The sequence below is a fragment of the Calidris pugnax genome, unplaced genomic scaffold, assembly GCF_001431845.1.
Source record: "Calidris pugnax isolate Ruff unplaced genomic scaffold, ASM143184v1 scaffold245, whole genome shotgun sequence".
Lineage (NCBI taxonomy): Eukaryota > Metazoa > Chordata > Aves > Charadriiformes > Scolopacidae > Calidris > Calidris pugnax.
This window is the reverse complement of record NW_015090982.1, coordinates 279,893-296,857: the sequence shown is the minus strand read 5'-3', so window position 1 is coordinate 296,857 and position 16,965 is coordinate 279,893. Positions and strand designations below refer to the sequence as shown.

Here is a 16,965-nt window from a genome sequence, read left to right as displayed (position 1 = left end):
TCCCAGTTTTATACCGGGAAGCAGCGACTCCCCCTTATCTGCTGACCTCCACTTTCCATTACCACCACGTGCACCCCCGGCTTCAAGGGTTCCTTTGTCTTTTGGGCCACGAGGATTTTGAGGAGTCTGTGTCCTTAGCGAGGCGCTCGGGTGAGAATCGAGCAGCACACGTCTTCGATAGCGAGATCAAAGTGTTACCATCCGATAAGAGGCCAGCTCTTATCACGGCAGAGAGGGGAGTGACCCAGACGTCACCGTCACCGTGGTGGGGCGTTATCTGTGTTCGTCAAAACCTGGTCAAACCCTTTTTCCCAAAACAAAGGTGCTGGCGGCTCTTGGCACAGGGTGGAAACGCGCCGGACTTTTGTCTGCCGTTCTTCCACCCTCCCAGGGGGACCTTCTGGCCCGGAGGAGGGATGGAGGCTTTCCCAGGGGACAGTGCAAAGAGCTGGAACCAACTTGCTCTGCTCCCCCTGGCCCAGGGGCTTGGGGAGCCCATGAGGTTTCTTCTGCTTTCTCGTAGGTGGTTTCCAGCGCTGTTCTGCATTCTGGTCTGTCCTTCTCCACTTCTTCATCTGGTCTGTCCTTCTTCACCTCTTCATCAGCCTCCCAGTCCTTCACCATCCTCTCCTCCAGGTGCAGCTCCTTTCCTTATTTCGCACACATCAATCCTCCTGCTTTCATGCCATTTTGGACAGGATCACGGAATGGTTTGGGTGGGAAGGGACCTTAAAGCCCACCCAGTGCCACCCCCTGCCCTGGGCAGGGCCACCTCCCACCACACCAGGTTGCTCCAAGCCCCCTCCAACCTGCCCTTGAACCCCTCCAGGGATGGGGCAGTCAGAGCTTCTCTTGGAAATCTGGGCCAAGCTCTCACCACCCTCAAAATAAAGAAGTTCTTCCCCATATTTAAGCTCAATCTCTCCTTTTTCAGCTTAAAACTCTTCTCCCTTGTCCTGTTGCTCCCCTCCCTGATCCAGAGTCCCTCTCCATCTCTCCTGGAGCTCCTTGAGGGACTGGAAGGGGCTCTAAGGTCTCCCCGGAGCCTTCTCTTCTCCAGGCTGAACCCCCCAACTCTCTCAGCCCCCCCTCCCAGCAGAGGGGCTCCAGCCCTTATCACATCTTTTCCCATTTTATATTTTTTTATGTTGTGGAACAACAAATTCCCCCACCCTGCATCAAAAGGCAGGTGCCGTGACTCCCCACGTGGGGTGGGTTTAACCCATCCGCTGGGTCCTTGCACCACCCTGGAAATTCAGGAAATTTCTAACTTTCTCTTTTTTTCTGTGAGAAAAAGAGAACCACAAACACAAACCTCCCAAACTGCCAAGAAACACCCAAACAGACCAAAGACGTTTCCGGTATAACCAAAATATTTTCTAGCAAATGTCCCCAAATGTTATTGGTCATAACCTAAATATTTTCTAGCAAACAGATCAAAATATTTTCCGGTTAGAACCTAAATATTTTCTAGCAGAGGGACCAAAATGTTTTCAGTTATAACCTAAATATTTTCTAGACCTCCCCTGGCCCTTGTTTTCATCCCAGCTCGGAGCTGCTGGCTCTTCAGAGCGGGGGAATCGCTCCCCCCATCACCCCCCGACAGCCCAGCGCCGCTATCGCCGCGCTCATCCCGTGTCAGGGCTCTGCACAGATCCCATTCCCCGGGGAGCACGGGGAAGTATGTGTCCTTTGCTGGATATTGAGACTATAATAAAGCAATTATCTTGTTTGCTAGCAGGATTGATAGAAAGATCAACTTATTAAGATTGGATAAAAAAGCAAATTCTGGCTGAAAGCAAAGAGCAGTTATCAAAACGTCAATATACCCAGTGTTATCTGCAGGTCCCCACGGGGGCTCAGCCCTGCCAAAAGACAAAGGAATAAGGTGCCCTCTACAGCACACACAAACACATTCTACTTTTGCCACTTCTTGACCCAAAGTTAGACAGCACTTGTTTGCCGAGGCATTTAGTCGAACAGAAATGGAGGATTTAGGGTTTCTAACATCTGAGATCATGGAATTGTTGGAGTTGGAAGGGACCTTCTAGAGATCATCGAGCCCAAGTCCGTGCCAAAGCAGGGCTGCCCAGAGCACATCACTCAGGAGCATCCAGGTGGGGCTTGAAGATCTCCAGAGAAGGGGACTCCACACCCTCCCTGGGCAGCCTCTGCCAGGGCTCTGCCACCCTCACCCCAAACAAGTTCTTCCTCACATTGGAGTGGAACTTCCCATGGTCCAGCTTGTGCCCGTTGCCCCTCGTCCTGTCACTGGGAACCACTGAAAAGAGTCCGGCTCCATCCTCCTTCAACCCACCCTTCAGATCCTTGTCAGCACTGATAAGCCCAGACATCCTGGGTGTCCAGCATTTCCAACACAAGCCAACAAATCCCAGTCAACCAACAGCCACTGCAGAGGTGGGAACCTTCTCCCCAAAGCTGGTAGCTCTCAACAGAGCGTTTCACAGGATTAAAAATGGGCTTTAAAGTGGGATCCATCCTCCCCCATGACCTCTCCTGCCTGCAGACACCACTCCCAAGGCCGTCAGGGGACAGACACCTTTCCAAAGACATCGCCATCACCCTGAATTCCCCACTCTGCCCAAGGCTCTGCTTTACCCATGGCCAAAATACTGAGAAGGGACTGGTCCCAACTCCAGGACAACTTACTACCTTGTTCCTGTGCCTCTGTCCCAGACACAAGATATTGCTATTTCCCTCAACAAATGCTGGCTCAGAACTGAATAAATCTGAATATGGGACTGCCAGGAGCTCCCCTTGCTCATTAAAGCCTGTTGCTCCCACAAGCACCGTGTCCTGGTGAAGGTGTCGAATCCCATCCGAGTTAGTGCTCTCCCCCTCCATCATTTTAACAGTCCTGCTCCATGGGATTAATTTAAAATAGCTCTGTACACTCCACCTGGAGCACGGCCGCTCTCCAGTTGGGTTCTCCCACCAAGAAAAGCCAAGGGTGGAAGCAACCCCATGACGGCACCTGCGTGTCCAAAGCAGCTGTGTTTATGAACTGCACACAGGCATCCTTCCCCCAGTGCTGCACAAGCAGCTGTGTTTATGAACTGCACACAGGCACAGGCATCCTTCCCCCAGTGCTGCACGGGCTGGTTTTAGGGTTTTATTTCCAAAACAGAGCTTAGAGTACACAGGCGAACCGCTTCCAGCCACGTCAAAATAAATATTCCTCTTTTCCAACCCCATATCACTCTGTGATTCTGTGATTCAGCTCAAAGCAGCAGCATGTGGAATTGTCCTGCAAAGATGTCTCCATGGGTCACCAGCCAACGGAGAGGGAAAGATGTCTGTCTCTCTCTGCATGCATGTTTCTCTTTTTCATTTATTTTTTAAACCCATTGCAGCGAGACTGACCAGGTGGAAGACAGTAGCCATTGCTCCAGGTAGAATAAATAAGGGCACAGACATCATTCCTTCAGGGAAAGGAGACCTGGAAAACAAAAGGTTGCAAGAAGTCCAGCTTGAATTGCGTGAGGACAACTGGTGATCACTGGCCTGGCCTTCAATTTTAAATAAAGCTCACTGTGAAACGTGACAGTTGTCTCTCTGCACCACACACAAAAGACAGGACCATGGGCTAATGGTCATATTCCATTTATTCTGTATACATTCGTAGTGCACATTAATGTAAGACATGAGCACTCCTCAGGTCACAGAGCACTGCTGTTGGTCTTCACCTGGAAGGTTACACCCGGATGAGATATAAAGAGGGACCGAATGGATATCCATAGAAATAACCTGAAGAAGCAATTACACAGCAAGATCAACCCCTCTGGTCAAGAGCAACCGAATCCCCGGTGGCCAAAGCCCCGAAGCACCTTTGTTTTTTTCTGCCACATCAGAAATGTTCAGTATCAAAGACACCAGTACAAGTAACGACGAGGAGAATCGCACAGGAGGAGATAACACAGATGCATCTGGGCCTTTCAACTGTAAAATCACAGTCACTTATGGAAGAAAACCAAATTAGATCCTTTCTTCACAATTAGCCCTTTCCATACCCCGGCCTGTAATCACCAACTTCAAAGCTCTCAGCATTTCCACTAATGTATTCACCTTTGGTCCTGCTCGGTAACAGGAATCTAAACCTGTTCTGCTGCCTGCAAGCGGCATTTCAAGATGAGCCAAGTTTGGGGGAAAGACAAACTTCCCAGAAAGGCCGACAGCAGCCCTCCCAGAAGCTGAATTTAGGCGAGGTGTTCATTAAGGATCACTCGTTAAATGATATTTCACAGTCAAGATACCACCTGAGAGGGCTGAGCAGCATCACGCGGAGGGATGGAGGAAAGACTCTGGGAGAAAATGGCTGAGAGAAGAGACAGCTGTAACAACAAGCCCTGGTTTGGTTTTCCTCCCAGTAAACAGCATGGCTTAGGTAATAAAAATAACAATACTTCAGGAACAACTAACACATTCCAGCCTCTCTGCAGAAATATTGATCCTTTAATCCTCACAATCCAGGCTCTCCTTTGGCACCTCTCCCTGTAAGGCAGGTAAAACTCACGGATACTCAGACCCCCTTCCCCAGGGGGGGAAAAGCAGGCACATAAAATGGGTGAGAACTAAAAACAAATCAAAAAACCCTCCCACAATGAAAGACAAGTGAACCCCGGGAGAAGCTACGTTCCCACCAACAGGTTCTTAGGAAGGGGAAGGGCAAATGATCTGTTTATGCATTCACCAGGGAAGAACTACCAGGGGAAGAAGTCTGATTGATTAACTCCAAACTCAAACAAGAACCACTTAAAAAGGTTAAGACACTCCAATTCTCTCCGCGCTGGCACACAGCTGCTCACCAAGCTCATCCCCTCCACTCCAGCCTCGCAGGCAAAGGAAGGAAACCAGCAGAGACACAACGTGGTCCCCAGCGGGGGTGACACAAACCTGCTCCGAAGGGGAGCACGGCGACCCCCGGCTCAGCCCACGCTGCCAGAAAGACATAACACACTTCAAAGAGATACTTTTCCACCAAAAGAAAACCGTAACAAGGAAAGACCCCAGAGAATTTTCAGTAGGGACCCCTCCTGCCCATCACCCAAACCAAAGAACTAAAGGAGTGAGAAAATGGGAACTCGGATGTCCTCCTCTTTCAACCCAATTATTGGTTTCTCTTCTGAAACGGTTTCGAGCGTGGCCGCTAGAGGAAGCTGCGACACCGGGGAGCGCCGCTCGACCCCCAGCACGGGGAGAAATCCCAAATAGTGACATTCCTGCTCCTGGTGCCCCAAGAACCACCGCCTCAGTGTCCAAACACGACTCCAGTCTTTCCTTGTACTTCCACACTACCTGAAAAACGGAATATTAAGTAGTTCTCAAAGGGTCCTGGCTACCTAATGTGGACATGGCGCTTTTAAGTTTTCCAGAAAAGCAAAAAAAGCAAGAAAATCAGTGGGACGTGACCCCAGTGCACACCCTGAAAGCCATAAATGACAACTGGTTTCCCGGCTGCCTGCACGGCACTTCCCATTTAACCGCTTAAACATTAAACAAACCCACTGCAAACAATGAGCTGTGACCAGCTTTTCATTCCCAAAGCTTTCCGGGGAGCCCGCGATCCCCGCGGAGGGAAACCTGCTGAGCCAGCACCACTGCCCCACGGCCACCAGCGGGGACACGGCGGGGTGAAAAGCAAGGGATGGGGAAGCAAAGCACCCACCAGATCATGGTGCGCCCAAAGCCAGCACCACACAACTTTTTCTCATCTTTAAGGTCAAGGAAATAATTTTCTCCGCTATAAATGGTAAGGGATGCTGTTGGGGAGCAGCACTAACATCCCTGCCACGTGCACACACAGCGATGTCCTTGTCACTGCTGCTTTCGGTGCCCTTGGGAGGTAGGGGAGCATCAGATTCACCAAAGAGGAAAGGGAGGCCCAAGTTGGACAACCCAAGTTTGGCTGGAGGACACGAAAGTCAGCAGTTCCAAAGGTCACAGGCAGCTTTCCCCAAAGCAAAGCCCATTTCAAGCCACTGAAAGGGGATGGCAGCCGGGGCTCGCTGGGAGCCCAGCCCTGCCGAGGAACCACCGGTGCCTTCCCTGCTCCCTGGAGCTCACAACGTCTGCAGACCCTCACACCCAGTGGAGACACACCACCAGGCTGGTGGCCACGGGGAGCACCCAAGCAGCAGCCCCAGGGCTCACCCGCTTTCTCCCAGGACACAAGCTGCCACCCAACGGCATCTTCCCCTGTGTTTATCCAACCTGCAAACCTTCCGCGCGGGTGTGAAAGGGCCCTGACATGTTCCTCCCTGGAAATGGAACACGTTTCATCCTTTTTTCCCTTTCTAAGAGGAAGAGGGAAATAAGCATTTTGCATTTCTCAGCTCAGGCAGGGGAAGGGCAGGTTCACACCGAGGTTCCCAGAGCCCTGCCCTGCACTGCCACGTGGGCTTTGCCAGTGCTGTCCCAGAGGGTGACACTTACAGCTTCAAAACTCTTTATTTAAATAGTTTATTTAAAGCTTAACGCAGTTAACTTTTATATCTATATATATAAACAATTTCTTTTCTCACTTCCCTAAATAAAAGCTAGATTTAGGGGGATACATTACTTGTCTACTTATTTTGTTTTCCTTCAAATAAAGTCATTTGGTATATATATAAAAATATATTACTCAGGTTTCCTTCCAGTTATACATCACACCAGGGCTGGGGTGGAGAAAAGAATGGAAGACAAGCACAAGGACTTCCAAAAAAAAAAAAAAAAAAGGAAAAAACCAGTGAATTTAAGCACGTGGTACACTTTGAATTTGTAGTGCAACAGCAGGCAAAGAAATCCATGTTCTGTCGAGACGAGCGTGGCGTTACTCATACTTTTATCACTTTTTCTGAACTGTTTGGCACGTCTCCTTGCTCCCAAAAGGGTCACATTTCAATATGAGGTTACAGCACCAAAACCAAAAAGGCTGAACTTCAAAAACCTGGGAATGAAGTTTCTGGAGCTCAGCAGCAGGGGGCAGCTGGACCATGGGCTTCTCTCCTCTTTCCTGCTGGGGTCTCACTGACTTTGCCATCGCAAACAGTGGGGACAAGAAGAAACCAGCAGGGTTTGGCCACATTTCTGCTGGGACACCTCGCAGAGCACTGGATCCCTCAACTCTGTCCCAGGGAGGAAGATGAAGAATAGACAGCAGAAAGGTGGGATTCCAGAGTAACCCAGAGCACTTCTTCATTGAAACAGCTTCTAACGGCAAAGAGTAATAATAAATAATAATAAAGCTGGAGCGTGTCACCGTGCGGAGGGGGTGGTGGGACATCCTGCAAGGGGAGAGGAGGAGAGACCCTACAGGGAACCTCCCACAGAGGCCCCACAGCTCAGCTCTGACCCAGCCCCGGTATCAAGAGAAAAATCCACATCAAAGGCCACGAATTTACCCGAACGCCAAAATTTAGCCCTTCCAAGTCCGTAGTTGTAGGAAACAAACTGCACATTCACTCAAAACACTGATCAAATATTTCTCATGGATCCAGCCAGGCACGTGGGTGTAGGCAAAGGCTTTGATACAACTCCAAGCTCGGCTCTGCTCCCACTCCCACGCCTCCCGTCCCATTTCCCACCCACCCTCTGACAATCAGTCCCACTTCAAAACATTTTGGATTCTCTTCTCCCCAACTGCAGCTCAGCAAAGCCACCAACTTCTTCCGAGATCCGTTCCCCAGACCGGAGGAGTGAGCCACAGCGAGTGCACGTTTCATATTGGCACCAGTTTTGGCAATTACCACTGGGATGCAAAAAAAAAAAAAACAAACCAAAACCCACCCCATTTAATAAATAAATAAGTAAACAAATAAATAAATCAAGAGCACTTCTGAACAGCCACCGAAAAAGAACCCTTAAAAATCAAAACAGGATAGGGTAGGACTGAAGTTTTCTATATCAAACTTCAAATCTCTCTTGTAGCTGCGGTCTTCCCCTCCTCTTTTAAAGTGGGGTCTCTTCAGGAAATCGGGTTTATGTGATCACAGTGGCCGTGCCCATGGCTCTCTGTCCTCCTCTGTTAATTTCTAGAGTTGCCCAATTTAAATCTTAAACTGAGAAAGGGACAGAAGTATAAAAAGCCTCAATGAGCTTCGAGAAGACAGGAGAAAGGAAGGAGTTGAGGGGGAAAAGACCGCAGCGTGAGTTCCTAAGTCATCACAGACTGGCAAAACCCCGAAACGAGGGCTCATCTGGAGTCACAAGGCATGAAATCCACGGGAGTGGGCTTGATTTGGAGCTCCTAAAGCAACTCACTTTTGGAAACAGGCCCCCACCACGCTACTGCCCTGCCTCTGCAGCCAGGCTGCTGGCACCGCTCACGGAGCCGCCGGGTGCCCAGGAGAGCTGACAGGATCTGAGGCTGTACCCAGTGCTGGTGCTCTCGCTGGCACCTTCTGCCCCTTTCGCCGGAAATTTAACCTTCAAACAGCACCATCAAACATCCCAAATGGCTTTAAAAACGACCTACACGGGAGAGACGGAGAGGGGAAGACAGACAGACAGACAGACAGACAAGCCTTAACATCAGCTGTAGGAGCCTTCCCATGACACCAGGTAATGGGGTAACCAGGGGAGCAGAAGGCAATGGCAAATGGAAGCCACACCGGGCAACACACTGAAGGGCAGGTCCCGAAGCCACGACACAGTGCTTGCACTTGGCGTTCCCCCTCCTCACAGAGGCAGGTCAGTGCTGTTATGTCGAGTTTTCCTTGAAGTCCCATCATCCCTGGGCAGGGCCCTTTGCAAACTGGACATGGCCGCTGTCTTTTTGAGGTCAATGACCGCGTAGGAGTCCGTCCGGCGGGCTTCGGGGGGGACGGGAGGTGGCACACGGGGGACTGGTGGGTTCTGACGTCCCTTGCAGGGTTCAGCCTCCAGCTCCACCTGGATGTAGTTGAGCTGCCGCGGCTGCTCCGGGCAGGGCCGAGGGAAGTCGAAGCTGAAGACGCTGGGCATGCAGGGCCGACGGGGCTTGGGCAGGAAACCGCTGCGTCGCTGGCTGCCGCCCCCGTGCAGCGCCGTGTTCTCCGAGTTCATGTAGTTCTGCAGGGGATCTTCTTCACCGGCCTCGGAGTAACCGTTGGGGGAAGGCGTCAAGGTGTCCCCGGCGCCCGCGTCCTCCTGGCCGTGCCGGAGGGGCTGGCACTCCCACACGGGGGGCAGAGAGGGCAAGTTCTCGTAGTGCAGCAAGGCCGGCCTGCGATGGGAGCAGCCCGCGTCCTCCCGGAGGAGCTTCAAGCGCCCGCCTCGGCAGAGGGAGGAGGTGCTGGGGGGCAACAAGCCGTTGACGTTCTCGTAGACGCACTGGGGGGAAGGACATTCCTCCTCACACTCGTTGTTGTTGTTGTTGGGGGAGCAGAAGTGGGCCCTGCACTCCCGCTGGTGCCGACACACGCGCCTGTAGCTGGACGTGGGACCCAACACGAACTTAACCTCCCCCGGCTGCAGAAAAACCTGGGGATTGCGGTCTTCCAGGGAGCAGCTGTGGTTCCTATGGGGGAAAGGAGGGTGGACTTCAGGCAAGGAGTGCATACAGTGGCGGCCCCTCAGCTCCTGGTCGCCGTTGGCCGTGTTGACGTAGGTGTGGGACTGCAAGGAGAGAAGCAGAGGGACAGTGAAAGGAGAAGAGACCGGAGCAAAGCAGCTGCCAACAGCCGAGGAACCAACGGGAACAGGAAATTTTTCAGTGGCTGCTCAAGCAGGAGGAGATGAAACAATTCCAGAAGTTGAGAAGATTTTGGGAAGCAAAACACAAAAGCCATTTCTGGATTTGTGGGCTGAAGGAGAGATGAAAAGGAGTCCAACTGCAGAAGATACACATCATCTATTTCACGCTCAGAACAAGCAGCAAAGCCACCTGCAAACCATTTCCTTGAGCAGCTCACTGGTGATATTGCAGCACTCACACCTACCCAGGCTTCTCTGCTATTGGCTGAGACAAACTGGATTTTGTAGGGAAACATCTTAAATTCTAGAACCATGAACAAAGAGCTGGCCATCAAAAATAAAAATAAAAGTTGTTTGAGCTGGGGTATGCAGCTGCACATGAGTTTAGGGGTTGCAGCAGCAGCTGACACATGAGGAAACAAGACCTGGGCTCACAAGGTAAGTGCTGCTGTTAAATAATCACCACACAAATACTCGTGGATCAAGGAAGCCAACTCAGTCAGCCTCAACAGAGCATCTGTTCTAGCAAAACGTCACAGAGCAGAAGTCTCCGAGAGCAAAATGAAGCACAAGAGGGAAAAAAACAGGATGATAAAGTATGAGGATCCCCTAAGCTTTGCTGGAGTAAGAGAAACCAGAATTGCATGGGACTGCTGGCAAAACAAGCTGCTTGTCTGTTGTTTCCAGAATTTAGGACACCCAGGTTTACCTGCTCATCAGGCCCAATGAGGGGATGAGTAGAGTCTTCACCCACAGAAGAATGCCTCAGGCTGCTCACGGAGGGGTGCCGGGCTGCAGGGTACGAGAGGGTTTCTCCAGGGAAGCTGTGAAATCCGTTGGGAAATCCTGGGACGGTGTACCCCAGACCTGGGAGAGATTCAGGACAGAGAAGTATGAGAACATTGATTTGGTACAAAATAGGGTTGGCTTCATTTTTAGCGTAAACCTAACTGCACCCTGAAAGTCAGAATCAGCCTGTCTGGGCAAGATCCCTCCGATAAAGTACCCAGTATAAATACAAGGGCCAGGCCCTCTCGTTGACATCTATTTAAGTCCCTCCTAAAGGAGACAGGAATTGATCAAATACAAATTCTTCCCAGATATGGTGGTGTCCTCTAGAAATCACCCGATCCTTGTAGGTGCCTCTTAAAAAAAGCCCCTTGGCAGCAGTTCAGATGAAAACCAGCTGAAGGGTGACAACTCAGTTGACTATTTGAAGGGCTTTTTGTTGCTGTTTCCTTAGAAACAAAACACCACATCGCAGACAGGCAGGGCCTTAAAATAAACACGCTGCACGGGGCACACGTGGCCATAAAGATACAGGTCAGCAGCGAGGCAGCCTGTGGGGGAGATCCATGGGCTGCAAAGGGCAGTTGCAGATATCACCCACGAGTCCGTGCTCCCCCCTTTTGAAGGATGAGGGAACACATCTCTGTGCTCCCCCCAACTGAAGGAGCCTTACTGTTGGGTGCCTGGGGGGTCCGGGAGAGCTCCCGCTCCGTGGGGTGACTGTTCCTGGTGATGACAACAGGCTCTTCCACTACATTAATGCTGTTACACTGCATCAAGTCCTGAAGCAGGTTAAAGATCTCCTCCGCTCTGGAACACTTGAAGGCAAAAATCCCTGCAGAGTAACGAGGGGGAGGGTCAGAAAAGCAAGAAAACCATTCTGCTTTACCAACAGCAGATGTTATTCGCGGCTCTAAACGAACAGGAAACTCCAATTTCTTTTGCGGTGTTTTAACACAATCAACCCCCAGCCAGAGGAAAACACCCAACAACTCTGTGGATTATTGCATCAACAGAAATACAGCCCCACCACTGCCGTCTGACCAAACCGGGCATTATTAGAAGAAAAACAGGGAGCATCCCAGTTAGCTTCAGGGGATCGGTCCCACGGGAGCAGAGGTGTGAAAGGGAGAGGCAAACCCGTCTCCTTTCCTCTCTACTCTTCTATTTTAACTCTCTTAGCACCCAGCTCCATTCTCATGACCAGGGGAAAGTCTATCCACTGACTGCTGGAAGCTGAACTGGGCGCTGTGGAGTGTGCACAAGAATGTCCCATTTCAAAACTGCATGGAATTAAACCTGACTCCCCAAAGGAGCAGCCCAGAGCAGAGCTGGTGTGGGCAGAGCTCACCAATCCCCAGCTGGCACGTACACACACGCACAGAAGCCATAGCAACGAGAACAGCATGGCAACAACAGCTGCTACCCCAAAGAATAACATTTTAAAAATGCTGGCCAAAAAAATAGCTATATCTGCCTTATATAAGGTGTGGAGCTGCAGCAGGAAGGAGTCCTCCAGACAAAATTAACTAACCTGCATAAATCCTACAAGGAAGGGAGAAAGCTCGTGGAAACACATCACCTTCACTCTCATTTCTGGCTGCTGTAAGACTGAGGAGCAAGTACGTGTCTGCTAAAAATTTTGGAAGACATGAATTGCTTTATCACCACTACCTGGACCTAAACAAAACCCAAACACACGGAGGTCAGAATCACTGCTCTGCATCCTGCACAAGGCAACCCAGAAACCAAAGACAAGCAATTCCCATCGCTGGCAACTGATAAGCACATGCCTCCAGGAGAGGAAAACCCCACTTCCATAAATATTAAAAAGGAGCATACGGCACTACAGATTTGTGCAGTGCCTCACACAGACACCCAGCAGTCACGCGGAGTCCTCTTGGATAAGAAGGAGTTTACAAACACATTAATAGAATGAGGAAACAAACTTTTCTTTCCCAGAGATGCAGATGCCAAGAAAACGTTCAGCTCTTTAAAAGCAAGAGAGACAGACTGGTAAAGGAACTAACAGGCACCATTGTAATACTGGAGTCTATTCCCAGCACTGCTGATGACTTGGCATGTGCTCCTGGGTGACTCACTTCCCTTCTCTGTGCACAGCATCCCCGTGCATAAAAATCAGAAAAACGTAAAACTCCTTTCCCTCTACGTTACAAAGTGCTGCCAGACACAAAACACAAAGCATTAAGTGGGACTAGCACTAAGCAAGGCAGAGAGAATGCATCAAGAAAAACAAAATCTACTCAAACAACTGTTGCTACTGACGTGCGTTTGGCAGCTCTGGAATAAGTGAACCCTAAAAGGCTCCTGCAGAAAGGTGCAGGTGATGCCCTTTTGCTTTATCCTCGGAGTGAAAAAATGCTTAACAAAGCTTCAGCCTTGGAAAAATCACTTTCTAGCTCCTAAGGAAAGAAGTCCAGCAACCCTCCTGCTGCAGCTCTGCATCGTTTGGTACCGGAGCGCAGAGCCGACAGCGTAACCAGCATCCTCTCTGCCATTAACTGCCCCCCGTCCGAGCGCCCCAGGCTGCTTCACCAATTACCTCATGAGACCAGGGCAGCAGCAAAACGAGACCATTAGATTTATGCCCAGGTCCTGAGCCACAATGTTGTTCTCATTAGCGTTTTAATCAGGAGTATTAACTGTACGTGCACGCACGCTCCGGTGTTCTGGGGGAACAGAGGCTGCAGAAGAACCTGTTGATCCATTAGATGCAGGAATTTGGGAAGACACAAGCATCAGCTCACTCCGGGAACAGACACCTCAGTGTTCCTTCCTCCAGAAACCTCCACACTCACCCTGCCCCGTCTGGCAGCGCCGGCCGCTCTCGAAGGAGAAGAGGTTGGAGTCGTAGCCGTAGCGGCGCAGGCAGAGGTAGGGCCACCTGACAGCATCTCTCTTGTGAGTGTGCAAGATGAGCTCCGTCTGTGTCAGCTCCATAATCCCAGATCCCAGCTCGTTACCTTCATCATCCACGTTCGTTACCTGCAGAGGCCACAGCAGGAAACTCAGGGCATTGGCATCACAAAAAAAAAACCAAAGCCCACCCAGGAGGATACTGTAATTCCTGTGGATTCCCCCTTCCTTTACTGAAATGCCTTTTTCTCAGCCCAGAGCAGGAACCCAGCGCTGGCAGCAGGCGCCAGGCCGGCAGCCCTGGAGACTGTGTGCTTGGCAGTTCAGCTGATGTGTCTCAGCACAGAGGCTGGAACGCAGCCCTGAGCAATAAAAGGTTTCTCTCCAGTTCCCCATTTCCTTGCTCAGGCTAAATCTCAGCACAGAGGCAATTTCTACTGCAAATACAAACATATTTGCAGCAGAGGTTGCTTAAGGAAAGGCCGGGGGTGGTGGTGGGGGGGGGGAATAAAACCCAAAACAAAACAATATATCTGCAAATCTCATCAAATAAAGACTTCTCTGCAGAGCAGAGGTTTTCTTTCTTTTCGTGCCTGGAGCCCAACCCACGCTGGGCTTTGCTGATAGTCGGTGCTGTCACAGACTCTCTGATGGGGATGACGGTGCAATACTTACCTTAAATTTGGTGGGATGGTTGTCTGGGATGCTGTCTCTGCACAGACAACTGCAGCAGCTCCCCATGACGTCAGGATAAGAGGTAATCCCTGGCGAGAGGACACAAAACAGAGGACAATCATATTTTCTAACCAACTCCTCCTGCCCTCTCCAAACATGCAGCATTTACAGCCTGTGTCCTCCTCCATCCCCCTGCATGTGGCCCAGCAGTTTGCATCTCAAATTCTTCAATAAGTTCCTCAATAAATGGACATCGTACAAAATAAGGCTTATTAAAAAGAGTGGCTTTCTTACCATTAGGCAATTGTTGGATTTTTTTGGAGGAGTGAGAAGAAATTCCCACTACTGTCCCTCTACCTCCTTCAGGAGTTCATGGTAACCAGGTGTCAGAGTCACCTAAAACACAAGGGGAACGGTCCCATCTTCCACCTGACAAAGAGAACACAATTAAACAAAGTTAAAAAACAGAGAAGTATAGGAAGCAGGAGGGGGAAGGAGGTGTGTGTGCCTGGAGTTATCTTCAAATATCACTCTTGTAATTTCTGAAGAAAAAAAAATACAGTCTACAGCTAAAAAAAAAACCCCAAATAAGCGATATTTTACTTCTTGGCCTTGGGATCCTACAGAGGAGTGGAGGAAATAAAACATCACAGTAACACTGACTGGCTGAGGGCAGTGAGGATACGAGGAATCACAGGCATCTGCTGCTTAGGAATGTGAAGGCACCTTCACTCCATGGAAGGTCCTTAAGGGTCAGAGAACCAGCAGCCTTTACAGCAAGTGAACACAACCCCTGTTCCACTCTGGACTAGGAAAAGTAACAAATGCCAGAAAACACAAAAACCCCGCTATCTGACAGCAGCCAGCAGGATCAAGCAGGCAGGAGCTGCACATGCCTAGTAGTGAGAAATACCACTTGTTTGTCTTTGATGTGAACTTAAAGGACTCCACAGCCGCTCCAGGGCAGGGGGTTCAGCAGCAGATCACACGAGAGGATGCCGTGTTTTATTTGGCGAGAGCAGCAGCTAACAGTCTCTCCATCTGAGGCGGGAGAGAATAAACCCATATGGATCACCAGCCTGGCACTGGAGCAGTAAATAAAATGAAAAGGCTATTGGAAACCTCGCACTCTGCCATGCCAGGAGCTGCCTCACCAGTCGCTCCAAATTAAACCATGAATCACGGAGTCACATCTCGGAGCAAACCCCCGTCGCCCCGTTGCCCTCAGGCCCCCTCGGGGTGCAGAGGGAGGGGGAAGAGCCAGTGGTGAGCTGACCCAGGGGTCCCATTTCATTCTTTACACCAAAACACAACCTAAATCACCTTCCACTGCGACCTCCCCTTTGGCCCCTGCAGAATTCCCTACCACATCCTAACCCTGCAAAATTCTGCTGAAAGGGAATGATTCCTTTTGAGCGAGCTGAAGGAGCTCGGGCACAATTCAAACCCTGCCCTCCTGCACGTACCCCTCACCCCTAACAGTAATAACATCACGTGCTCCCTGTTCAACACTGCATCCTGCTCCAGCCATCCTATTTGTTTTTCTAGGCTCAGCATGGATTTACTCCCCGCTGACCTTACAGGCTTTGATCAATAATTTAGCAATAGATCCCTCTCCGCTTCATCTAATCTGGTCACCAGGGGACTTGTCCTCTGGCGTGTCTGCCCTCCCTCTCCCAGCTCATCAATTCCCTCAGTAAAAAAAGAAATCTTGTAGAAAGGATGTTACCTTTGCTCCCTCTTTCTTCTTTATTCCTGTCTCCCTCCGGTGCCCCCTCCACCCGCCTCTGTCTAACCTGCGAGGGGGTTGGGTTGAAGTGCTGCTGCCTATCCTGAACAGAGATTATGGCCAGAACTGAACAAACAAGCGGAAAAAAAAACCAACTTCGTGAGTTCCCTGAAGGGTCCCCTGGGGTTCCTGCCACTCCTCGCTGTTGAATATTTCCGTGGCATCCCTTTCAGGCAGACACGGAGGCTCTCAAGACTCCGGTGTTTTGCTCAGTGCTTCCCACACGCACCTTTCCCACGTCAGTTTGCCAGTTCAGAGCCTCAATGAGTCAAACCCAACACTCCCAGAGTACGATATGCCTCCCTGCGAGCGAGAGCACGTGCCTCCTAAGACCAGCAGCCCCATCCCTCCCCTCCAGTCCCCCCCACCTCCCGGGACCCAAACCCAAATCCTCCTCAAACCTTGGCAGCCCTCCTTGGCTCACTCTCCAGACCACAGCTCACCTCTCCCGGGTCATTTGCTCCCCTCCCAAACCCTCTGCTCCCAAAGAGGCCCCATCAGTACCCCCCAGCCTGCAGAACACCCCTCCTGCCTCCATGCTCCAAGCAATCCCTCTAAACCCAGCACTGAACGTGAGGGTCCACCTAATCCCAAAGGACCCCAGTGCCATCACCGGGTCCCAGCATGATGGCCCCGCGCACGGACACCTCGCGTGGAAATGCACGTGGCCCCACATCAACCCACTCCTGACGGGGGGCAAGGGACCCACCACCCCCCACACCGGCACGGGAGGGAGGAGAGGGGCTGCAGGGGGGCACCGCCGGGGGAAAAGGGGGCTGCTGGCAAGGAGAAGGGGCTGGGGAGTGGAGGAAGGGACTGGAGAGAGGAGGAAGGGACTGGAGAGAGAAGGAAGGGGCTTCTGGCAAGGAAAAGGGGATGGTTGGAGGAGGAAGGGGCTGCTGACACGAAGAAAGGGGCTGCTGACACGAAGAAAGGGGCTACTGACAAGGAGAATGGGCTGGAGGGAGGAGGAAGGGGCTGGAGGGAGGAGGAAGGGGCTGAAGGGAGGAGGAAGGGGCTGCTGACAAGGAGAAGGGGCTACTGACAAGAAGGAAGGGGCTGCTAGCAAGAAGGAAGGGGCTACTGACAAGGAGAAGGGGCTGGAGGGAGGAGGAAGGGGCTGGAGGGAGGAGGAAGGGGCCTGCACAGCCGGGGGGGAC

General features: G+C 51.2%; 1 protein-coding gene across 1 annotated transcript; it reads right to left on the bottom strand.

The window, feature by feature from the left end:
* Window positions 1–7,597: 7,597 nt before the first annotated feature.
* On the bottom strand, window positions 7,598–14,449 carry FRS3 (fibroblast growth factor receptor substrate 3). The gene is made up of 6 exons (XM_014953752.1): window positions 14,311–14,449; window positions 14,017–14,105; window positions 13,284–13,470; window positions 11,138–11,299; window positions 10,385–10,542; window positions 7,598–9,597 (listed from the first exon to the last, which is right to left on the bottom strand). The coding sequence occupies exons 2-6, from the start codon at window positions 14,080–14,082 to the stop codon at window positions 8,680–8,682; spliced, it is 1,491 nt and encodes a 496-aa protein (XP_014809238.1). The 5' UTR covers window positions 14,083–14,105; window positions 14,311–14,449; the 3' UTR covers window positions 7,598–8,679.
* Window positions 14,450–16,965: the final 2,516 nt, after the last annotated feature.